This window comes from Gordionus sp. m RMFG-2023, chromosome 4 (assembly GCF_954871325.1).
Source record: "Gordionus sp. m RMFG-2023 chromosome 4, tfGorSpeb1-WG-v2, whole genome shotgun sequence".
NCBI lineage: Eukaryota > Metazoa > Nematomorpha > Gordioida > Chordodea > Parachordodidae > Gordionus > Gordionus sp. m RMFG-2023.
In genome coordinates, this window is record NC_088778.1 from 10,855,369 (window position 1) to 10,882,154 (window position 26,786).

Sequence of the window (26,786 nt, forward strand, 5' to 3'; positions counted from 1 at the left end):
TATTCTTATAATTTCTACTAATATACTTTTTCGAAAAGCTCAAAAAGATACAAGGCTATACTTGAGCCGTAAAAATATATGATTTTAAATGTTTTAATTCTTAAATCTACCTAGCACACCAATATAACAAGGTATAAATAACTTTTTTTTAGACATTTTGTAGAAAAAAAATTATACATTTATTGACCAGGTGAAACGATGATAGATACAAACAAAAAGGCATTTTATATGGCGGTAATAATTTAAAATAAATAATAATTCATATTAATATTGTCGATTTTTTTACTTTCACGTATAATTGTTACGTAATATGACAGAGGCTGTATATATCAGTCACCATAAAAAAAATTCTTTTCATTTATTTACATAAAGTGATTATATTTTTTCATAAAATTAATTTTTTCGCGAAAAGCATTATAATAGTCGCAAGAAGGCGTGGCGTAATTTTGTGCCTTTTCTCTCAAATTCGGATTTCCGTAAAATTCGGCTTGCCTCATCAAAAAAGATTCTGAAAGTATTTTGATATATCAAAAAATAATTATATAAATAAATGCTTATAAAATATGGCCATATTGTATGTTATATCCAGAGTTATTAAAGTAGCGAGCTATGGCGCTATTTTATGATAACTATTGCTAATAGCGCGCTACTATTTTTGAAAATTTAAATATAATATCATAATTAATTATAATTTTTATTATTTATAATTTAATTTTGAAATTGAAATATATTTTCAATTTGTATATTTTGAATTTGTATTATGAACCTAGATCACGTGTAAATTATTTAAAATGTCATCGAAAATGGATATCCAAATCGTTAAAAGCGAGTCAGGCGATAATGAAATGTAAGATATTCGAGAAGAAAATTTTCTTAATAACAATAATACAAATTTCCCATTTCCAAAATTTAAAAATATTTTGATATTAATATAAAAACCAAACCTGGCTATAAATTTATTTGTTTAAAATGTAAAAAAAATATACCTCAAATCAATCCAGTAGCTATAACCTTAAAAAACACCTAAAGGTAATTGTCATTTTTAAATTTTAATAGTATTTATTTTATAAAAATGTTCATACCAACAGTTAAGGAAATAGAAAAACATCTAAATAATTTTCGTATAGGCGACTCTACACCCAAAGACCAATTCAATTCAAACCAAATATTAATAATGCACATGCCAATATTTCTCAGAAACTAGCTAATAAAGTTATTGCTGATTTTATAATTGATATCAGCCAATGTCCTTGATTGATAATCCATCATTTACCATGAAGATTAAAACTCTATCCCCTGTTACAACAATTTTATGTCGCCAGACACTAATGAATAAGATAGCAAATAACTTTGAAGTGATGAAAAATAGTCTAATGTCTAGTCATCAGAGATGAAGAGGCCATAATCTAAATTTGATAGCAACAGTGGATGATAAAGGAGCCCTAAGAAATGAAGATTTTAAAAGGGTATCAAGATCCACTTTTTATAAATGTATGGAATATGCAGAACAAATCTTCTACAGGCTCAGACATATTTTAAAAAAAATTAGGCAGGTATTTATTAACTCCTCACCCCACTAAATGGAACTCAGTATACCACGCAATCAAATTAATAGCATTTTAAGATTAGTAATGAATTTTCTCTGTGATCATGTTGGAATTCAATATATTAACGATGAAGAGCATACTTTTATAAAAGAGTATACAGAAGTAATTCTAATTAATTTATTCAATTTCATATTATTTTAATTTTTTAGGCTATGTAATATGTGGCTCTTTCCCTTGAAATTTTGGCTGGTGAGGATAATATGGAGATGGGGTATTATGTTCCCACGTTAAGTATCCTAATTACAAAATTACAGAGATTGAATAATATAATTTTTGCCAGCCCCTAGTAGACTCTATGTTAAAAGGCATTGTGAGAAGTTAAATAAAATTAATTTATTCTAACTTAAAGTTAAAAGATAAAAATTTATAAAATTTTATGATTAAGATATATTTTAAATACACTAATTTTGTAACTTTTAGATTCCCCAACCTATACAATGATGATAATGTATTAGCGGCGGTTACATGTCAATATCGTAAAAATTTTAGAGCAAAATGAATTATCGCGAATGCATTATAGCGAATGTCGATTCCCGCGAGATAATATTATAAAGAATTTAATACAGCAAAAATATTATAGCGAATGTAATACCGCGAAAGTGTTATCGCGAATATATTAAAGCGAATAAATTTGCGCGAATATATTACCGCGAATGCATTATCGCAAAAATATTAAAGCGAATATATTATAACGAATGAATTATCGCGAAGGCATTATAGTGAATGCAATAAAGTAAATGTATGATCGCGAATGCTTTATTGCTAATACATTATCTTAAATGAATTACATCAGTTGCAATATAGTGAATGGAGTTTGATGAAAATTACAATTTTATAATTATAGGTCTTTAGACAAACTTAGTTGAACATGGAAATTAAGTTAAAGTTGGGTTTGGGTCTATAAACATTTTTTTTGAAAATATGGCTAAGGCTTTTGATTCAAAATATATAAAAAAGATTCTAAGCAACATAGATTTCTCTAGGATTAGGGTAAAGGAATTAAATTTTTATATTAATTGATTGTTAAATAGGCGCTTAGTTTATTTTTCAATTAAATTTGGGACAGGACAGGTTCAGGCCTAAAATTTAAAATAATAGCTAGGCTCGGGCCTAAAAATAAATAAAGATTTTGGATAGAGCTTTGGCGGAAAAAAATTAAATTTGCAAGAAGCTAAGAAAAATCTCATTTAAAACATTGAGCCAAACAGATAATTAATCCTAAGAAATCATTTATATTATTCTTAAACAAAATATGCTTTAATTAGTGAGGGATTTAGTATTTACTTGATAAGCATTTTTTGATAATAAATTTGTATAAAGTTCTCTTATTGCTTAATCAAAAAGACAAAGCCACAATTTTGAGAATAAAGTAAACTATATTAAATTTTGTCGATGTATAATTTATAGGTAAGGGTTTGAACTATCATTTAGTATTTTGTAAATTCAGATACAATTTATTTCGGACCTATGATGATTGTGACAAAAATTGATCGAACCATCACTTGTTTTCCCTGCCTACCCTGTGAATATTAGTAATCTAGTGATCTTTCTACTAAACTTGATTTTGGTAAGGCGATAGTTTTATGGGTATTGTTTTATTTTTTGTTATTATTTGCATTTAAAATCATTAGTTGAGTGAGTTTTATTAAATTTAAAAATCTGATTTTTCCAAAAATGCACTTCAATAAGTGTAGAATTACCCTTAATGTTGCGTAATCGGTTAAGCCGAGTTTTTAGAACTAAGCCTAATTAGGCTTAGCATAAAAATAGTGCTAATTAATCAAAAATTAGGCATTGGCTAAGGAGCTTGGCTAATTGTCCGTCATTAATATATCGTTACATAATAAATATATATAAAATAATTATATATAAATAATTTTAATAAATATGAATAAATAATAATTAAGGCTAGTGTTGCGTAACGCTGATGGGCGATTAGCCGAGCTCTCAATCCCCACCTTTTTTTTAATTTTTAGGCGATTTTTAGGTTAAGCCTAATTAATTTTTTTATTAAGCTAATAACACTACTTATAAATTTCAGACAATTTTATGACAAACTTATGAAGAAACTTTAATTCATATTAATTTTTTCATAAATTTTTCAAAATATTTTTAATTTAAATTAAAATTTATTCATAAGTTCAATATAAAATCTTCTGAAATTTATAGAGTGGGTATTCTACACATTTTGGAATGCATTTCCGGCAAAATCAGATTTAAAATTTAATAAAACGCGCTCAATTAATAATTTAAAATGCAAAGAATAGAACAAAATACCCATCAAGCTATCGACTTACCTTAATTAAGTTTTATTAATTTTTTATATATAGATTTTCATTATAAATTATTAAATACAATTTTTTTTGGTAAAATCAGATTTATCAAAGAAATTAAAAAAGCGCACTATAAATCAGATCAGAGACCTACAGACCTGGCCTTAAACCAGGTCCGGGTACAGGAACCAGGCCGTATTTTAATTTTTTTAAATATACTCGGGTCAAAATTTTATTTTTTTTAAAGGCTGGGCCAAAAAATTTTTTTTTTAAATACCCGGGCCGGGCCATATATTTTAAATCACTATTATTATCTATGCAAATTAAAAATTTATAATATAGGGCCTGGCCTTGCAGATTAAAATAAAGCATTAAAGCACTAAATATTGATAAAATTTTCTAAAAAAATTGACGTAAGGCTGGCTTTGTTGCTAATAGTTTTTTTTTAAACTGGTTACTCTACTAGTTAAAGCAAGGCACTAATAGAAACTGATAAAGAAGGAAACATTTTCATAATTTAACATTACTACTTCTAATTTTTCAGCGTAAAAAAATAACAATGGGAAACTCAAAAATATTATCAGTTATTTATAAGCAAGCCTCGGCCGAGAAAATGAGAATTTGATGTCAAGGTTCATAAAAATTTTGTTTTAAAAATACATTTATTACAAAAACAATGTTACCTCTAATCACCTTAAATTCGCGAAACCTTTAAAATATAATTTATCAATGAAAGTTGTCCAGATTAGCTAAAAATTTATCTATCATAAAACAAATACAAATCAGGATTTATTTGGTCAAGGAAAAACCTTTTTTCATTTTAAAAAATTTTATCATGGCCAGTTCGGCGATCACTGATCAATAATTCTATATCCAAGCCCCATGATTACTTATTTTGTTAATAATTATGATTAAAAGTTATAAAGGTTTAGTTATAGGGCCATTCCATGTCAAATCGATCACGATTCGGCCGACCTCTTTTAAAATTGTTAAAAATTTCTGAAATTAAATAGATAGATAGGTAAAAAATGAGAAAGCCGTTTATTTTAGCTCGTTAGCACACCTGGTTCTCGAGATATAGGGTCTCATAGGTACAAAAAGAGCAACTTTGGAATCTGTAAAATTTTTAAATTATATCTCAAAAACTATTTATAGTAAAAAAAATAAATAATATATCATATAATAGGTATAAAAAATTCCTAAAGGTCTATTTAAAAAAAATAAAATAATGGGGTCAATTTGAGTCTTTAACTTCCGGTTAACTTATATTGATTTACCTGTATTTTTAAGCAAAAGGGAAAGTTTGTCTTGGAAATTTTTTTTTGCTTATTTAGACACCTTTTATAAATTTGGCGATGCTATCGACTCTTCCAAAATATACATTTTACCAAAAATTGAAAATTATATAGATGGAGCTTTATGAAATTCCTGATTATGTAAAAATTTTGCTATCTTACCAATAACAGGATATTTTCATTTTTTATACTAAGCGAATTACTATTAAATATACTAAATAAACTGAGGGGCAGTGTAGGCAAATGCCCATTAGACACTTAATATAATGTAACAAATTTTCTAATAAATATCCTTTTTATAATTTTTTATTATTAGTTTTTATTAATAATATAAATATAGATAGATAATCATATTCATTGAATAATTTAAAATATATTTGAAACAAAATTTAGTTTTAGTTAGTCCAATTTAATATTTGAATGAATATCTTTAATTTAAGATATAGCTCTCGTAAAATAATTAAAATTAATCTTTTTGGGACTTAAATATTTTAACCATTTTTTATTATAAAAACAAAATCCCTTTTCCCAGGCATCGATCTACTATATTCATCATTGTTAATAAAAAGTTTTGACAATAGCAAAGGTGACGGCATCTATTGTTTTACCTGGTTTAGGATTCGGTGTAGAAAAAACCCCTTTTCTTTTATTTGATTTTAACGTTATATGATATATTTTTTTACTTTAAATAGTTATTGAGATATAAGCATTTTAAAAATTTTATAAATTCCAAAGTGGCTCTTTTTTGCACCTACGAGCTCCTATATTTCGGGAACCCGGTGTGCTAGTGAGCTAAAATAAACGGCTTTCTCATTTTTTACCTATCTAAATAATTCCAGAAATTTTTAACAATTTTAAAAGGGGTCGGCCGAAAATGTGCCTTTTTTGATCGATTTGACATGGAATGGCCCTCTAGAGATCTATGATAACTTTTTATACAGACTTGATAAATAAAGTGCCTCTTACCTACTACTATAGGTGCGTAGAGAGAGTGATACTCACAAGTGTATGGTTAAATATGACATTTATTATTTTTAAACTTCGCAATGTTAAATTTTAAAAGCTATAAAATTTATAATTTTGAAGATTACAACAGATTTAATAAGATGGAAGTCTAATCAATGCACTGTTCTCCTTCATCTAATAGTATTTAAAAATTTATATGCCTCCAGATATGGCTGTATGGGGGGAGGGGTTGTATTTTTTAAAATATCTTTGAAAAATTTAACTAATATTATATTTATAGGTAAAAATAAAACTTTTTACTATAATAATAAGAAAAAATTATCAAAATGTTTTTTTTTGCGCCGGAAAGGGTTAATCCTATAAGTAACTAGGAGCTAGTAGAATCAGGACTAGTCGAATCAATTAAATTATGCTTAAAAATATGATATAATAAATATTAATTTGCTACTAATATAGTTTTAAATTAATTTTATATGATGATCAATAGAATTAGAAAAAAATAAAAAAATTTAAACATTTTTTTGAAATTAATAAAATGTCAAATTTTGACATTTTTATATGAATTATTTATATGCAAATGATGTATTATATCAATAAAACATAGTCCATAAAAAATGGAAGAATAATAATAATAATCATCCTATGGGAGAAACCAATTGAATCTACAAGCCCCGGGTCTGAGTCTTGTTGGGGAAAAAAATTAACTTTCATAGAATCAATCTTGAAAAAAATATAAAATATTTATTAATGTATAACTCTAGGTAAATGTTTATTGCATGGTATTTTATAAATTCAAATACAACAATTATTTTCAGGCTAATGATGATTTTGGCAAAAACACCGAAGCCTTAGTGCCTACTAATGTAAGAAAGTTGATCATGAGATCAAAAATTTAGATTATTCACCGAATGACTGAAAAAAGTCGCGTTTTGAAATCTTAATAACTCTGAAACGCGTCATTCATTTTTTAAATGAAATTTTCTATTTTATTGTGTCTTAGTAATCTCATATTATTTTAAATTTTATAAAGTCGGTTTTTAGAAAGTAAAGATAAATAAATTTAATCGGACACTCATCTTTTTAAAAATTTATCCTAAATCATAAACTATAACACAAAATATTTCGGTATTATCAAACAAATCTCATTATTAAATGCACAATATAAAACTACGATAAATTAAGTATTTTATCATGAGAAGATCTGATAATGATAAAATTATATCATGAGAAGAAAAATTGGAATGAAGTTAATTTCTGAATTCTCTAGGAAAAAGTGGAATATTAGTCCAGTTCAAAAAGCTTTATAGAGACCTCAAAATACGGGTTTCATATACCGAAAAATTATCAAGTAATAGGCCACAATCTTTTGAATCTTACAACTTGAAAGAAATTGGTAAAATATGGCCATTAATTTCGCAAGATATAATCAAATTGACGTATATTGCTAGGTGTTATACAAGAAAAAAAAGGATAGATTAATTACATTAATTATAATTTAATTACATTAATTATAATTATTATTTTAATAATTTTATGGATCACAAAGTATATTTTGTGTTTTGCATTATAATTTATAATTACGAAAACAATTAAAAAAAAGGAGAGCGTGCGGCTATAGATCAACATAATTAGGATATGTCTAGCCCATTTTTAAATAAATAAAAATAAAGGAGGATCTTAAGTTATTTTAGATCAAATTTTCTAAAAAAAGACTTAACCTAATTATCAGAGACCTGCAGGCCCGGGCCGTATTTAAATTTTTTAAAATATACCTGGGCCGGGCCTGAAATTTTTTTTTTTTAATAACCCGGGCCGGTCTGTATTTTTTTTTAAAATTTATACAACATGAATTATTATATTCGTCAATTAGATATGGTTATAATGATTATATATAGTTATGATTAATATAATGTTTGGTGAAAGTTAACACTCATAGTATCTATTACATAATAAAATTATAGTTTTCCTGCCATGGAATAAATACGCAAAGGATTAAATACATTATTATATAATATATAATATATGTTATATTTTTTATTAATTAAAATGTCATTTTTATTTTTTTTATAAATACAAGTATATCCTCAAAATATTATTTTTTTTATAGTATCAATTTGTAATATACTAAATATCTGTTTAGAATAAAAAAAAATAAAATATGTAAAACGGCTCATTTTGAGCCGATTTTTAAAAACGGATAATGCAGTATTTTACCCAGAAAAATATTATGCAAGCCTGAAAATTTTGCTCATAGAAGGAGCAAAGGTCTAGACATGTAGTATCGAAATTTTGAGGCTTAGTCAATATTTTTCTGGCGAAAATATTGAGTTAGCCGTCTTTAAAAATCGGCTCAAAACGAGCCGTTTAACAACATTAGCTAATATGCTTGCTTATAATGTTAATACTCGCCGAAAAATATGATAAAATACGAAATAGATACATTTTTTCTATATACCAGGTCGAAATTTTAAAAAAATTCAGGCCGAGTCTAAAAAATTTTTTTTTAAAAAAATCCAGGCCGTGCCTGGCCCCTTAAATTTTTTTTTTTGATATCCGAGCCGGGTCGGGCCTAAAATTTTTAAACCCGGGCCGGGCCGTAAAAAATTTTTGAAAAAAATCCGGGCCGGGCCGAATCTGGGCCGGGTCGTACAAATGGTACCTCTGCAGATCTCTGCTGATTATTAAAAAAAATTGAGGATACTAAATTCCATATTTTTTTAATAAAATACGAAATTTCATAAATAGCAAAGTGTTTTAGCGTTATAAAAATTTAAAAGCGTGACGTTAAATATATATATAGAAACATCAATTAGGCTGGTTCGCTAGTTTTTTGAAAAATGTCTGAACTTGCTAAATTAGTTACAATATAATTAAAGTCTAAAGAATTTCCTTAGAGAAAAAGAGATCCGGTGGAAAAATATTATCGGCCAGGAACTTTCAAAAAGTAACAAATTTATGGTTTCCGATATATTTAAAAAATAAAAACATATTAATGATGAACTCCTTATTAGAAAGTAAGTGGAGTAGCAAAGAATTTTAATACTTTATATTAATTATATCAACCATTTGTCAAATATAAATCACTATTGCATACGTGAAGTATAATACATTCGCGATATTGAATTCACGATAATGCATTCGCGATTATACATGCTGTAATGCATTCCAATAATAATTTTGCTGTAATGCATTTGCGATAATAATTTTGCGGTGATGCATTTGCTCTAATGTATTCGCATGCTATGATGCATTCACAATAATACATTCGCGGTAATATATTATCTGTAATAAGAGTTGTTGGAGCGGCGCTACATTTTTCAAAAACTAATCCTTGAAATAAAATCTTTTTAAAAAATAAACGCTTAAACTAAAATCCCCTAAAAAACTAATCCTTAAAAATCCTTTCAAAAATAACAGCCAATCAAAGAAATGCAAGATTTCTGGAAAATTCTTTTATTTATTAATTTGAATAGATATTGGCGGAGTTGTTAAGGAGCGGCGCTTCTGGAGCGCCGCTACATTTTTTCAAAAACACCTGGAGTCCTTATAAAAATTGAGGAGTGGGAGCGGGAGCTAGCTCCTTTTAGGGCTGGAGTGGAGGAGCGCCGCTCCACCACTCCTTTAAATTTAATATATAAATAAAATTATTTAATAAATATTAATAATATTTGTTAATTAAAATTTAATAAAAATGAAATTGTATTTTATTTAAATTTATTATATTAGTTTTTCATCTAATCATTTTAAATATTAAACATCAAGTTTTCCCTTTTTATATTGAAATTTTTTGGAAAATCTTGTAAGTCATATTAATATTCATTTTATAGATATATAACAAAAAATAGTTTTAGATATTATGGATTTAGAGATCATAGATGAAGAAATCGAATTTCCATTTTCATCATACAAAAAATATTTTAAACTTCTAGATGTTAATCCAAATCAAACAAATTTAAGGGCAAAATGCCTTTTGTGTTTAAATAAAACTATTTAATTTTCAAAAGTGAGCAGCTTCAATCTAAAAAAGCATCTAATATAAAAATCTTTCTTTTAAATAAAAAATGATTTGGAAGATTTTTTTAGATTCCATGAAATTGATCACCAGGAAGATAATATATTGGACAAATATTTTTTTAAATAATGATACCAAAATTACTATTTTTGAGAAATTCCCTTATAAAAAATATCTTTATAAAATACAGTACCTAACTTTCTCTAGTGCTCCTGAGGAGCGCCTATTTAGTATTGTAAAAGAGGTCTTAGGGGAGAGGCGTGGATGTTTGTTAGATTCTAATTTAGAAAATTTATTACTTTTATATGCTAATAAAAGGTTATAAATATTTTGAAAGATCATTTAATATAAATAAACTTTTTTATAAAAAAATATGATTTTGTTTCGTATACCTTCTAAAAAATGAAAATAAAAAGAGCGATTATGGAGTGGCACTCCATTACTTGGAGTGGGAGCTAGCTCCTTTTAAAAATGTAGTAGCGGGAGTGGGGGCTAGCTTCTCTTGAGAAGGTAGGGACGAGAGCGGGAGCTACTTTTAAAAAGGAGCGTTAACAACTCTGGCTGTAATGCATTCGCGATAATGTTTTCGCGGTAATGCATTAGCGATATTGTTTTCCCTATGACGCATTTTCGCTATAATTTCTTTTCGCGGTATAGTACCTTAAAATTAGTAGCTATTAGCGCTACATTTTTTTGATGGGTAACGATAGTGGTAGCGTGCTACTTTTTTGACAATTAGCGGTAGCGGTAACGCGCTACTTTAAAAGTAGTGTTTAACAACTCTGGTTAAATCTTATTAAATCAATAACTAGGTTATTAAACGGCTCGTTTTGAGCCGATTTTTAAAAACGGCTAACTCAATATTTCATCTATAAAAATATTACGCAAGCATGAAGATTTTTTTCATGAAGGAACAAAAGACTATACATATATTATCGAAATCTCCAGGATTAGGCAATATTTTTCTAGCTAAAATATTGAGTTAGCCGTTTTAAAAAATAGGCTCAAAACGAGCCGTTTAACAACACTATCAATAACTAATGTGTTTTGAAACAAAGATTATTACTCTAAAGTAGACATAAGAAACACTGTAAATGATCATTTTTTAAAGAAAGGATTAACCAATGGCATTATATGATAGCCTAAAGTAACGATTCATTTATTTATTAAAAGTGTACACACACAGTAATCAGCCATAGCCGCCATTTTATAAATAATATTTTAAATTTATAAAAAATATACTAAGAATATAATTATTTTTAAAAAAAATGTAGTCATTTAGTCAACGTGTAGACAGAATGAACAAATTTTTTTTAAAAAATGTATTCAAATATAAATATAAACACACTTTAAAACAGGTATTTGAAAAAATGTATTTAAATTCTTATAAAAAAATTTCGAAAAAAGTATTAAATATTTTTTGGAAATCAAATTTTACATTACTAATAACCTTTTTAAAATATAAATGGACCTGTACGGGTGGCCAGCGGTAAATTAAATCGGCGGGCCTGGGGCCGTCTTTTAGCCACCGTTATCATATTTAAAATATAGATCAAATTATAAATTTCTAATATAACTTTATAAGAAGCAATAAAAAAGCATGACTGAATTCATCAACCTAATGATCGAAATAATCTTTCAGAAGGCATGCTAGTTCTGCAATACAAATAATTTTATTGTCCAGCATCGAAAGGAGGAAGCTAGATCCTCTTTTCTTTCAAAGTTTTTAGATCATCTATATCCTGCGAATGATGTCTTCCGATAAGAATATGGCATTCTTGTTCCAGGTAAAAGTGAAATCATAATTTGTGTTTGTGGTGAATTTTTACTTTGTTATTGTTTAATTTTTAGTTATGCACAGATTGCAATGCACTTTATACTTTATTATTGTTTTTAGAAGATACTTAGAAGAACATTATGCCTAATATGGTTAACCTGTAGAGAATATTCGAGATCGAGACACTCTGCTAAAAATGTTTTAAAACAATTATCTTAATATATAAAAAAATACTTAGTGGAAATGTATTCCATATATTTTATTTCTAAATTTAATTCTTCAGTTTCACTGTCAACATACAAGTAGCTCATTTTAATAAAATAGGATGAAACAGATAAGAAAGATCTTGATTTTTTTCTCTAACTCAAATCACAAATAATTAAATAAATCAATTGTAAATTTTACATTTATAATAAAAAAAAGAAAAAATATTTGTATTTTTAGCATTTAAATAAAAGTATTTGAGATACTGCCAAATTCTACATGCAGACTATAAAATAACGTCTACAGCCGACTCCTATGTATGTACTGTATACTTTTAATGCATTTTAATAAAAAATCGACACTATATTAAAATATTATTAATGCCAATTGAGTTCGATACTAATAGAATATTATAGAATAGATTACTTTGGGCCATCTGATCGTAGCACTCTTTTTCAAGCTGCACGTAATACGCTCTTTCGACCTCTTTCTCGACTTGATGCATTTTATTAACGTGTGATTCTTCGAAATTATCTTTGACGTAATATTTGACGTGCAAGTCGCTTGTTTCTCTCAAATTAACGTACCTCCTAACAAAATATTTTTTTAAAGTAAAGAAAATAAAGCATGGAAATAAAAAATATATGAATAGGCGCCCATTTATTAAACGACTTAAAAGGTGTAAAAATGAGAAAATAAATTCTCAAAAAAAGATCTAAATAAAACAATGATTTAAATGCCTCTTTTTTAACTTTAAATATGGTTTAAAAGCTTGATTATTTAAAGACTATTATTATATCAGGAATTTTTTATTACTAATTCTATATATGTTTAAGATATAAGCAGGGGCGGATTGGCGATGCCACAACCTGGGTAAATGTTTTCTAGACCTCGGCCGGGACCACTTTAATGGCTTGATATACATGTTTTTATTATTTCTTGTAAAAATGTCTGAAACTATGGGGTAAACACAATATTATAGTTATCACATTTTTAATCCCATATTTTATTTTAAGAATTGCACATATAAAATCATAAAATTGAGGTTTGTAATGGGTGTGTTATTGGCCAGCCAGGGTTAAATATTTTCAACATTGGACGGGTGGGTTAAAAATAATTTTTAAAAATGAGCGGGCGTGGGTGGTGAATTTTTAATATTTCCGTCAAAATGAGCAGAACAGACTTCAATTTATTTAAAATAATAGTTTTATTTCATAATAATGCATATTATATATATTTAATTAAAATAATTTTTAAGCATTAGGTTGGCGGGCGGGTTAAACAAAATTTATAGATAAATGGACGGACGGGCGGATAAATTTTAAAATAAGTAGGTGGGCTAAAAAATTTCAAAACAAAGAGTGGGAGGGCTTTTTGGCTAAAACCTAACCATTGCAGACCTCTAATTTAAATACATACCTATTGCAAATATTCATATAATAAAATATAAACTACACTTGTATATTAATTGCACTATAAAACTATTAATTATTGCACTAAAATCTATACTATATATCACATTGAACAGAGTATAAGACATTGTATATTACATAGTTTCCCAAATTAAATTTAACTAATGAATTAAACGAATGTATAATTTTTAGCTAATCAATCTAGCATTAACTCTCAACTATGGCACAAATAAACACATATTCGAATTCTAATTGCATCAACAATTCTTTTTCAACGGGCATCAATAAAAATACCCAATTAATAGTATCCATATTTGCCCTCAGCTTATTTTTTATAATTTTGAATTTACTAAATGTTCTTTCACAATTTACTAATATGTTAGCAAAAAATAATTAATATATGTAATTGTGTGCAGATTTGGGCAGAATATTACAATAGCGTTGCGTTACATAACATATCTCTCATTTAGAAAATAAAACCAAGAGGTTCTGTAACCATTATATTTGTTTGTGCATCTGAAGTATAACTTTTATTTTTCGTTACTTTTAAAACAAACGATTTTTTAATATAAAAATATATTTTTTATAAATAATATTAACGTTAAAATAGAATGTCTGATTGTATTGGTTAACAAAAAACATGCGAATCCATGCGAATAGGATTTCTTCAATTTCAAATATTTTCATTGTGGGATTTAGTAATGTATTGTTTTTTTATCTTAAATAATGACAGCCAATGAATTTTAGCATAGGATGATTATAGTATTTTGGTAAAAGGGCCATTCCACGTCAAATCGATCACGATTCGGCCGGCCTCTTTTAAAATTGTTAAAATTTTCTAGAATTATTTAGATAGTTAAGAAAATGAGAGAGCCGTTTATTTTAGCTAGACTCAAAGATGCAAAAAAGAGCCACTTTGGAATCTGTAAAATTTTTAAAATGCTTATATCTCAAAAACTATTTATAGTAAAATAATATATAATATATAAAAATGTAGGTAAAAAAATCTCCAAAGAGCTATCAAAAAAAAAAATTGGTGCCAATTTGAGCCGTTAACCTCCGGTTTACCTATTAGGCTTTACCTGTGTTTTTAAGCAAAAACGGGAGTTTGTTTTCGAAATTTTTTTTATTGCTTTTTATTTAGACACCTTTGCTAAATATATATGCGATATCAAAACTTTTTTGGCGACGCTATCGACTCCAAAAATTGATGAAAAAAATAGATGGCGTTTTATGAAATTACAGATTATGGTTAACATTTTGCTGCTAACTTATCAATAACTGGATATTTTTACTTTTTATACTAAAATATTTTGAATTTCTATTAAATATACTAATTAAACTGAGGAGCAGAGTGGGCAAATGCCCATTAGACACTTACTAATGTAACAAATTTCCAATAATAAATATCTTTCATATAATTTTTTAATTTTTAAGATATCTAGAATTTCATCGAATTTTTCATCATTTGATGAAGAAAATTGTATAATTTCGTTAAAACTTTTTTTTACTCTAGATATTTTTTTCTTCTAATATTTCTTTTCACATAAGCGTTTTCTTTTAATGAGAGATTCCCCATTTGATTGTAGGGATATATTAATGTTATCAATAGCCTCTTGATTAATTATATGATGGGGAGAATCAATATCTACATTGTCATTTGAAGTATAAGGAATGTTTGCTAATTTTTGTTGGCATGAAGAGCATATTAACATATCTAAATTGAATGGCAAATTTTTTTGGGTCATCCAAAGTAAAATCTTTCTTAGATTCTCGCGATAATAAGCATATCTCTGTAGATTGCAACATTTTAATATTTGGTACGTCCATCTGTGTTATAGAATAAAATTTTAATTGATCTGTACCTAGAAAATATGTTTTTGCACTCTCTAAATCCATGTTATTGGTAGACAAACGATAGAATAATAAGCTGCAGACGGGTTGAATTATTTAAAATTAATGAACGGACAAGTTAAAAATATTACGCAGAAAGAGAGATTGTTTTAAACAGTTTATTTTGTAAAATATAATCGATAATATGCTTAATAAAATATTCGTTTTTACTGCAGCTGTTATACATTATCGAGCTAATAAGTCATTCGCTATAGTAGCAAAGTAGAGATCTAAAAAATGTAAAACATTTTAAGGATGGTGGGGGGGGGAAGGCAGAACTGGGAAATTTTATCACATTTCTTATAAAAGTATCAATATTTTCATTTTCCTTAAGAATAATATTTTTCAACCATTAGCGCCATCTACTTTTTTTCAATTTTTGGTAAAAATGTAAATTTCGGAAAAGTCGATGGCGTCGCCAAGGTTTTGACATCGTATATATATTTATAAAAGGTGTCTAAATAAAAAGCAAAAAATAAATTTCGAAAACAAACTCCCCTTTTTGCTTAAAAATACAGGTGAAGCAAGATAGGTAAACCGGAAGTTAAAGACTCAAATTGGCGCCAATTTCTATTGTTTTTTATATTGTACATTTTTTTACTGTAAATAGTTTTTGAGATATAAGCATTTTAAAAATTTTACAGATTCCAAAATAGCTCTTTTTTGCACTTTTGGTATATCACGGGAACCAGGTGTGCTAGCGAGCTAAAATAAACGGCTTTCTCATTTATATATCTATCTAAATAATTCCAGAAATTTTTAACAATTTTAAAAGGGGTCGGCCGAAAATGATCGATTTGACATGGAATGGCCCAAAAACGAAGTTTGTTTTGTACTAAATATTGTGAAAAATATTATTTAGAGTTTCATTTAAAAACATTATCAATTTTTTAATATAACATTATATTAAATTACAAGATAGAATCTACAAAAATGATTTTTTTTTATTTTGGCAGTATATAAAAGATAAATTGAATCCTATATCACAACCCATCATTATAAATATATAGCATAAAGATCCAATAATATAAATATTTATTCATTACAATACATATTAGCCCGATTTATTTTAAAAAACGGGTAAGATCCAAAATAATATTATGTAAGCCTTGAGATTGGGGAACTGGAAGTCAAAACCTTTCTACAATCTATGTACAAAATCTCCAGGCCTATCCGTTTTTAAAAATAAGCCTGAGTCGAACTTTTTAGCAATTTTTGATTTGCAAATCTGAAAGATCAAACAGGAGACAAAAATAATTTTATTTGAAAAATTAGCCCTTTGTAGAATCAATGCTTTAAATTGATAATCTTTGATTTTATTAAATTTGTCAATAAAATATTAATAAATGAGTCTTTGTTTCTGTTAATTAGTCAAATGATCCTATCTTAAAATCATTTGTTATTTTGAAAGAACTTGTTAAGTTTCTTTTACTTAAAATAATATATTTTTAAAGGTTAAATTGTTATTTTTAGTTAAAGAATTAAACAGATTTTATTTTATACCGAAAGGTCAATTATATTTCTTTTTGTATTTTTTTCATTAAATGTACATATGTAAATTGATAATTAAAATAATGTATATATATAGTGGACGATTTTGTAATAAAAAAAAAGATAAAATGTTTTGAAAATAAATTTTTAAAATATAAAGTCAAAAAATAAAATAATTTGTAAATTAAACTTAAAAATTTTTAAGTTAATACAATGCCTTCCATAATTTAATAGTTTCTTTATTATACTGCTTTTTAATTTAAATTACAGATAAATGAATCAATAAAATTTTTTATCGCATTTTTTTATTTTCTTTATTTTTAATTATATAACGAAGAACTTTTTTGTAACTGTTACATGTTCTAAATAAAGATAACATAACCGTTATTTAAGTGACGATGGTAACTTAGCCTTATATTTCATAACGATAACCTTAAACTTTTATTAAGTAACATGCCCAAATCTCGTTGTGTGCTTATGAATCTCATAGATACATATTATTAAGCATTGATTACTTGGTTGGATTTACTATTATCCTGTAATATTTTAATGTTTATCAGAATTCTCACTATCACAAATTATATCATCAATATTTTCATTAACCTGACTATTAAATCTTTGTAAATACGGGCAAATTAAGACAATATGTCTTAATTCTAATTGTGAAACTTTCTTCAAGGTCAGAAACCTTAAATATTTATTTCATCAAAATTCTTCGATATTGCACATTCGTTTTAATATCTCTCTTCACGAAAAATCTTATGGTTGTTAGATTAAACTATTTATAACTTGAGCTTGTAGGGCAAAATGCTCTAAAAATATAGAGTAATCGGATCTTCGACTGTTCATCACTATACATCCTCCTTATTAGACTTATTCGAGTTTTTAGCATTTTATTTTGTATCCAGGTGTTATCTGGCAGCTTTAAATCAGGAATATTTTATTTGTCATTTTTATAGCTCTATTTCGAATGGAGGTGAAGGTTATAAAAGATATAGAAGACTTGGCATCTTCAATCATTTTCCAAGCCAATAAATCTTCTTTTTTGTTAGAAGATATAATGAAAGCTGCCCCATTATTTTAAAAAAATATAAGCAGATTAAACGCTTTAAATTTGGTTAACTTCTCAATTAATGATTTAGCCACAGATAAAGTTGGTTTTAGCCTTATAGAGGTAGGGATAAGATCCCTTTATCTACGGTCTTTATCACGTGCTCACCACCTTGTTTTACCTACTTTCTTTGGAGACTTAGCAGCCTCCATTAGCCATATAAATCATTTACGCCAAGATCAGCTGCTGTCTTGTACTCTCTATTTACAAACTAGTAGTTTGTGACCTATCTTCATTTTTTAATATTAATTGCTAATTTTAAATAGAACATCATTAATAACTTATTAACGGTTGTCTTTGACATAAAATTATTAGAGAGCTTACTCCCTTGGATTTTGATTTATCGGAAAGTTTCAGCTTGCCTTTTCTACTTTTGCTCCTGAAAATAGTCTTTTCTAAATGGTGTCGAAATATTTAATCATTTTTTTACTGTATTATATCAAGGAAATTCCCATTTTTACATTTTCAATTTCAAATTTGATAAGTGTTTCATTGTGTGATCCTCTGTATGATTTGTTTACCTAATCTCAAATATGCATATTGTTACATGGATATTATTGCATTTATTATTTTAAAGCTAAATAAATCCTATTTAAATAATAAATAAAAAATAATGTATATAAATATAAATATAAATCAAATAAAACTTGACTTTCATTTAAATGGATACGCATTTTTTTTGAAAAAAACTCATAAAATAACAATATCTAAATGATAATCCTCAAAAATTATATGAATATAATTCTAAATGCTAAAAAAAGATATGATAACTTGAACGGCCTCTTTTTTTCATTTTTATAGTGATCGGCCTCAAAAATCGAAATTTTCTCTCGTGAGCAAAATGCCCACTTGGTCTTATGGCCAGTCCACCTTTGGATATTAGACATGCCTCTAACCCTTGAGTGGTTGATGAAGTGGAAAAAAATAAAAAAGTGATTGGGAAGAGGATTGGCCAAAAAAACAAGCGGGCATTATGCCCACGAGGCAGCTAGAAGAAAAAAGAAGTCAATCAGATAAAAGAGGAGTATAGTAATTAATGTCTACTAAACTTTTTATAAAAATTGAAGGTGGTATTAATTCCAAAAAATTGTTTATTTTTATCTAAAAGTATAATCTTTGTACGTGTATAATGAAGGCCGATAAAGTTAAAAATACGTTATTTTTGCCTTTGACCCTTTATATCTCCAAAAATTTATATGTTATGGAGGTTAAATTTCGGTCTTGGTTATATTAACCTTAAAAATAATGTGGGTCAGCCGATGAATTGAGAATACTGAGGATATGAGGACTGGGGAGATTAATAATATAAAAGAAATACTAGTAATAAATTCATGATTATGTGTCAAAGCTAGAAAGCGCTGACACGTTTACACTGGCCTCTATGTTCAGTATGTATAATTTTATATGCGTAATGAGTACGATTTTATATGTGTAAATATTGACATGCTTTAGACAAAGGTATAAGAAAAAATAAAACCATGTTAAGGTCATTTATAGAAAAATCGACTAAAAATGAAATTTTTGATCACAATAAAAAAGAAGTATGAAGGTTATATAGAGTCGTAAATAATTATCAAATTTTAAAGTTCTAGCTCAAACGGATGGAGTTATGAGCTTACAAAGTAAAATACAGTTGCAATCTAGAGTATAATATCAAATTCAAATTAGTGTTACTTGATTTGAGGATTTTTAAAAACGGCTTACTCAATATTTTATCCAGGAAAATATTATGAAAGCCTGAAGATTTTGTCACACAAAGGTTTGGACATCTATTAGCGAAATCTCGAAACTTGGGCAATATTTTTCAGGTTAAAAGCCGCTTTTAAAAATCGGCTCAAATCGACGTATAATAACACTAGTCCAAATGTATGATGTCGTCGGTATAGAATTGGAGTGCTCCACTCGACATTTTCAAAATTTTTGAGTTAGAAGTGGATAATAACTTATTTATTCCCAATATATATAAAAATAAAAACTAGATTAAGAATATTAATTTTTGCCAAAGTTATTGTCAAAATTGATCAATAACTTTTTCCTATTTTATTTTAAACTTTATGTTGATTTTCTCATTTTAAATATTCAAATTTTTTGAGTTAGAGGCGGATAATAACTTATTTATTCCCAGTATATATAAAAATAAAAACTAGATTAAAAAATATTAATTTTTGCCTTTCCTATATTTTATTTTAAACTTTAATGTTGATTTTCTCATTTTAAATATTTGTGCAAGTGAAGCACTCCAATTCTAGACCGACGATATATAATTTTGTAGCCCTTAAAATTCTCTTTAAAAAAATTTTAAAAAAAATTATTTAGTGTCGATGTATATTCAGTATAACAAAAATTAGAATAAAAATATTTAAGTAAGAATTGTTATATTTGAATATTTATATATTGTAAAGGTTAATATTTTAAAAGGTTACGTTATTTGAATAATATATTATTATAACTTTCTTACATTTCATATTATCTTATGGAGGTCAGTGTAATTGCATATTAGTAGAAGTTAAATGACATAATTATAAAATACTATATATATTTAGGAAACAATTTTAAAATAAATAATCTATTGTTTTGACTAAAAAATGGCGACGAGGTAAAAAAAAAATATAAGTCGCGCGGTTTCGGTCTTCGGTCAAGTTTAATAATATATAGAAATATAAAATTTTTTCTGTTTATAAAAAAAATAATAATATATTTTAGAAATTATAGATAAAATAATTTTACAGGACTTTGAAAAAGAAGATTGTTCCATCGATGATTACATTGATTATATAAAATACATACTGAATGTGAAAATAATTCCTCAAACTGACGCCACTTTAAAAAAATTATTTATAGCTTATGGAGGAATAAACATTATAACTGATATCAAAAAATTATTCTTTCCTAGGAAAATAGAGGAGGTAGGATGGATTGACATATACAAAATTGCTACAACTGTATAAAAATGAAAGAACTATCTTGGCATCTAGAATTGAGTTCATTAGATAAGTCGCGGGCCTACTGAATCCGTAATGAGCTATTTAAAAAATATAAAGAAGCTAGCCCGAAGATGCGAATTTGAAGATAATGTAAAACTAAGAATTCGTGATCAATTAATCGCCGGACTAAAGATGTAACAACTAGATAAAGAACTACGTTTAAGATATCCTGACACTAAAGACGAAGACCAACAGTTGTAGAATTGGTTTTAGCGATGGAACGGGCTGACTTAGAAATATAATACTACTGAAATGGTATATAAAATCAAAGAGACGAATAAACATAATGATGATAATAATCGGATAAATCAACATGATAAAAATAATCGGCAGTATAATAATGATGATAAACGGCACTATCAAAAGGATAATAAAGCATATGTAAAAAGAGAACTAGTGCCAGGATATAATAACTACCACATCTGTAATCAGTTTCATGCTATTAGAAATTGTCCCGCCTACGGAAAATTGTGCAGCAAATGTAGGAAACCAAACCTATGTTGTAGAGCTAAAGAAAAGATTTACGGTACAAATTATTAAAATGGAATATGATACGGGTTCGGCAGTAACAATTATTAATGAAATAAAATCAAGGCCAAAACTTAGAAGGGCTAAAGCACCAACTAATGATAATGGTAACGTGAATATTGACAAACTATATAAAGAATTTGCTACGGTGTTTGATAATAAATTAGGATTAATAAAAAATGCCGAACCAGTAAAACTACAATTAGAAGAAAATACAAAACCAATGCACTGTCAGCTAGAAGAGTACCGTTGCCTTTAAAATTAGAAATTGAAAATGAACTGAAACGTTTGGAAGAGAGAGATTTCCAAGAAAAATATTTCTTACCCTGTCCTCACAAGGATTGATTTTGATTAAAATGTGAATTTTTGCTCTAAAAAATGAACAAAATTTTGCATAAAAGTGTTATATAATTTATACATGTAGGCCTAATATTTATCAAGTAATTACACCGAGATTGCACCTTTAATATACGTTGAGAGGCCATAACTCCGGATCCATTTAAGCTAAGAGTTTTAAAATTTTGATTTATATTAATATTTGTACAACATAATCAATGTACCAAATTTCATTAATTTAATAAAGGTCTTTAAAGAAAACCCGTCGAAGGCTGGGTAAAATAAGTAATATAAACGAGAATCCCCCCCCCCCATAAAAATGAAGCCGCTAGAAAAATTTGCCCAAGAGGCCAAAGCATGCCGCCCCCCCCCCCAGGAGGAGCATAACTCATCTTAAATTTTTGTATTAAACAAAAAAACTTATGAGAATTTTTGTAAAGAATGTCAAAAATGCCTTAAAAATATTCTATTTCATATTTTTGCTTTATAAATCTAAACAAAAATTTTATTTATTATATTTGAATATTAGAAATTTGTTTACAAATAATGTATTTTTTTTAAAAAAATTTGAAAATTAAAATGTGCGTTTTGCCTCAAAAAATTAACAAAATTTTGCATAAACATAGTTAGAATAAAATAGGCGGTTAATGAAAAAACTTGGTCAAAATATCGACAAGCTTTTTTGAGGTAATAATTTAAAAATTTAAGATGTTGATTAGTATGCCTCGTATACCACTCAATAGTTATAAAAAATTAGCGAGTATTTAATTGGGACCAAATTGATCGTTATTTATGCTAGTTTTTTTAAGGATTATATCTGGAAAATAAAAAAAATTCTCTAAAAATTACCCAACCCTTTCGAATTTGTATGACGGCTCTGATATAAAAAAATTGCTGAAGAAGGATAGAAGTATCAATACGATTATCGGAAGCATCTGAAGGAATATTGTATGGCTGGGCTAAAAAAATATTCATATATTAGAAAAATTTAATGCATAGCATAGAATTTATTATGGAGTGTAAGAAAATGTGATTTTGTTATTTTTTGTAATGGCAGCCCTTCCTAACTAGCGCAATAAAGCTTATATAAATATTTATAATTTTAAACATGCAATCAAGTGTTAAAAATTAAATAAAAAATTATTATAAATAATCGGAATCAGCGACAAATGTAATATGATTGGTATTAAATCACATTTATTGAATCTTACAATAATTTTGAAGTTAAAATTTTCTTGAAATAAAAAAAAATAACTTCTTCTCGCGATCTAGAGGGTGGTTGAGAATTTTGACCTTGTCCAGTCCTGACTCTAGTATGTGATGGACCATTACGATAAAACCCTATAAATTTCAAAATAAATGCATTTACAAATCATATAAATTTTATATTATATATTTATTAAAATAAAAAATTATAATTAACCTCTGTTTTGTAAACCGCCTCCAAAGAATAAATTGAAAATGTCTTCTCCACTCATCTCGGCTATAAACAATAATATATTAAATAAAATTGTTTGAAAATCCAAAGCTGAAAATATTACTTTCAAAAATAAAATTATAAATATATAATGCTAAAATTAAGAAATAAACAAATTATACATCTATAAAAACCCAAATCCAACAAGAAACCCCAACCCTTAGTTGGATTGGGAAATCGTTATATTTTCTTATTTTTGAGGTGGGTTAAGTCGAGATTTTTTTTCGATGGATCTGGAAATATTTTTTTTTACAATTTTAAATAGGATATTAATAATAGTGTTGTTAAAAAGCCGAATTTTATCGGCTACAACCTCGAGGTAGGTGCCGAAAATTTGGCTTAAACCTCGAGGTCGGAGCTGAAAATTTGGCTCAAGCTCAAGCCGGCTCGAGTCTAATTTTGAGCCAAAATTTATTTTATTTATATATTTTAAAAGAATATTTAAATTGTTTTAAGTTCTAACCACCATCTTTCAATCGTTTTAGTTGATTATCTATATTTACCTATTAGTTTACATTTTATTGTAAAGATCACTTTATCATTTTTAAAAACATTTGTTAGGTTAATTTATGCTTTAATAAGAATAAAAAAATAGAAAATATATAGTAAAATTTAATCAGATTAACACTATCAGAGGTGATACTCTTCTTCAAATAAAATATATAATTTTAAATAAAATTTTCTAAATTATATCTGAATAATTCACATTACTATAGAATTTGTTTATTCACTGTATTGGATTTATGTAAATTTCTATCTTCAATCAACAAGGATTTAACCATATAATATATATATTCTGTCCCTTGTGAGAAAATCCTTTAGTTGAGCCACATCAGGGGTTCCAGAACTCTTAGGTAGCTTACGTGCTTATTTTTAAGTACAAATATAAATATATTTTAAAATTCTTCCACTCAGTCTAATACTTGGTTTTGGATAATTTTATGAATAATATTTTAATTTTTAAAATAACTTATATATTTTAAGAAAATATTAAAAGCACAAAAGCATCGAAGATTAATTTTTCTTTAGTGCCGTTTCATCTATTTCTTTAATATATTTTACATAATAATTGAATCAGGTAAAGAATGCTTGTTTATAAATTATAAATATAATACGAAAGTAGCAGGGATATTACCTCAATTCATACATAATTAGTCACATAATAATAAAAATAGGAGGCGCTAATGTGAATTATTTAGATGTAATTATGAAAATTTTAATATATATTTTATTTGAATAAAAGTATCACCTCTGATAGTGTTAATCTGATTAAATTTTACTATATATTTTCTATTTTTTTATTCTTATTAAAGTATAAATTAACCTATCAAATGTTTTTAAAAATGATAAAGTGATCTTTACAATAAAATGTAAACTAATAGAGAAATATAGATAATCAACTAAAACGATTGAAAGATGGTAGTTAGAACTTAAAACAACAATTTAAAAATACCGGGCCGGTACTGAATATATAAAGCACGGATTAAATATGTTAGAGATATTTATTTTTGTCCATTTATTTAAAAAAAATTCAAAATATTTTAAAAATAACTATTATGACAATTGTCACTTATCTAGGTTACATCTTCACTAAAGTTTTAATTAAACATGTTAGAAATATTTATTTTTGTCCATTTACGTCAAAAAATTCAAAAAACTTTAAAAATAACTATTATGACAATTGTCACATAACTAGGGTACATCTTCACTAAAGTTTTAATTAAACATGTTAGAAATATTTATTTTTGTCCATTTACGTCAAAAAAATTCAAAAAACTTTAAAAATAAATTATGACAATTGTCACTTATCTAGGGTACATCTTCACTAAAGTTCTAATTAAACATGTTAGAAATATATATTTTTACCCATAAGTCAAAAAAATTCAAAAAATTTTAAAAATAACGATAATGATAATTGTCACTTATCTAGGGTACATCTTCACTAAATTTTTAATTAAACATGTTTGCAATACTTATTTTTGTCACTTAGCGTCAAAAAAATTAAATACGTTTAAAAATACCGATATAATTATCATATTTCCAAAGAACATCTTCATTTAAATTATAATCATATATTACACTCTTATGAAAAAAAATTTCAAAAATGTTAAAAAAATGAACATGACATCTATCACATTAAAATTTAACCTTAAAACGATCGTATAAAATAACATAAAAAAGTTTAATATAAATATTTAAATTATTTAGAAAAAACTACCTCATTTAACAGCCTTAAAAATTAGATAATTTTATAAAAATGATAAAAATAAATAAAAGATTTCACCTAAAAGATTGTTTATTTATAATAAAATGCAAGAGATTTAAATTCAATCAAAAATTATTTTCATAAATATTTTGAAAATCTTTAATGTTATTGTAGTCATTTTTATTTATTAAAAACATCATATCATTTTTTTCATAATATAATATAAATTTCATTTCATATAAATAAAAAATATTAAATCAAATCATATGCTTTTTTGTTGATAATAAAATATTATAAAAAAGTGATTTTACTAAAATAACACGAATTTGAGATTTTTATTATATTCTTTTAAAATATATAAATAAAATAAATTTTGGCTCAAAATTAGACTCGAGCCAACTCCTGAGCCGGCTTGAACTTGAGCCAAATTTTCAGCTCCGACCTCAAGATTTAAGCCAAATTTTCAGCTCCGACCTCGAGGTTTAAGCCAAAATTTTCGGCTCCGACCTCGAGGTTTGAGCCAATTGTTCGCCTCAAAAACTGGCTGAGTTTACGGCTAAGCCGGCTTGGTTCAGCCGTTTAACAACACTAATTAATAAATCATAATTTGAAGGTTTATTATTCTAGAATACCATTTTTTTATATTAGATTTTTGGGTCAGTTACGAATTTAGGACAATTTTATCTTAAAAGTTTGGTTACCTTTAATGAATATGTTAAAAAAACTGTGTTGAATAAATTTCGAAATATATTTTAAATATTATACATGGAATTTGTAATTTAAACAGTGAAATCAGGGAAATTTTGAAAAAAAAAAAGAATACAAATACGTTTTCAAAAAATGAATTTTAAATATAAATCTAAATATACCTAAAAATATTTCAAAAAAAGTATTTAAACAAAAATACTTTGGCTTATACTTTTTACAAGTCAATATTTAGTATACCACTCAATTTTTTTTTACCTAAAGATATTTTTACTAAAAACCATTTTTTGAAATTATCGAATATTTATAGTAGTAAAAACATTAGAAATAATATATTTATTGTTGCAGCAGTGGAATATCACACCACAAGTTGTTATGTAATAATTGCAACCAGAGTTGGGTATTACCGCAAATACTTGTCTCTAAGTTTTATATCTTGTACTCAGTATTTTCTTGATAATTTTATATAAATATATATGCATTTAAGATACATTATTCCCAATGGAATC

At 26.4% G+C, this 26,786-nt stretch overlaps 1 protein-coding gene across 1 annotated transcript in view; it reads right to left on the bottom strand.

The window, feature by feature from the left end:
- Nucleotides 1–206: 206 nt before the first annotated feature.
- The window catches only part of LOC135928078 (dnaJ homolog subfamily B member 12-like), a 35,670-nt gene continuing 9,090 nt past the window's right edge, over nucleotides 207–26,786 (bottom strand). Inside the window, exons 5-9 of the mRNA XM_065464413.1 lie at nucleotides 23,313–23,372; nucleotides 23,145–23,230; nucleotides 22,739–22,848; nucleotides 12,561–12,724; nucleotides 207–508 (exon numbers count right to left, since the gene is read on the bottom strand). Of these exons, the coding sequence (XP_065320485.1) occupies nucleotides 363–508; nucleotides 12,561–12,724; nucleotides 22,739–22,848; nucleotides 23,145–23,230; nucleotides 23,313–23,372 (566 nt within the window). The 3' untranslated portion in view covers nucleotides 207–362. The remainder of the gene's footprint in view (nucleotides 509–12,560; nucleotides 12,725–22,738; nucleotides 22,849–23,144; nucleotides 23,231–23,312; nucleotides 23,373–26,786) is intronic.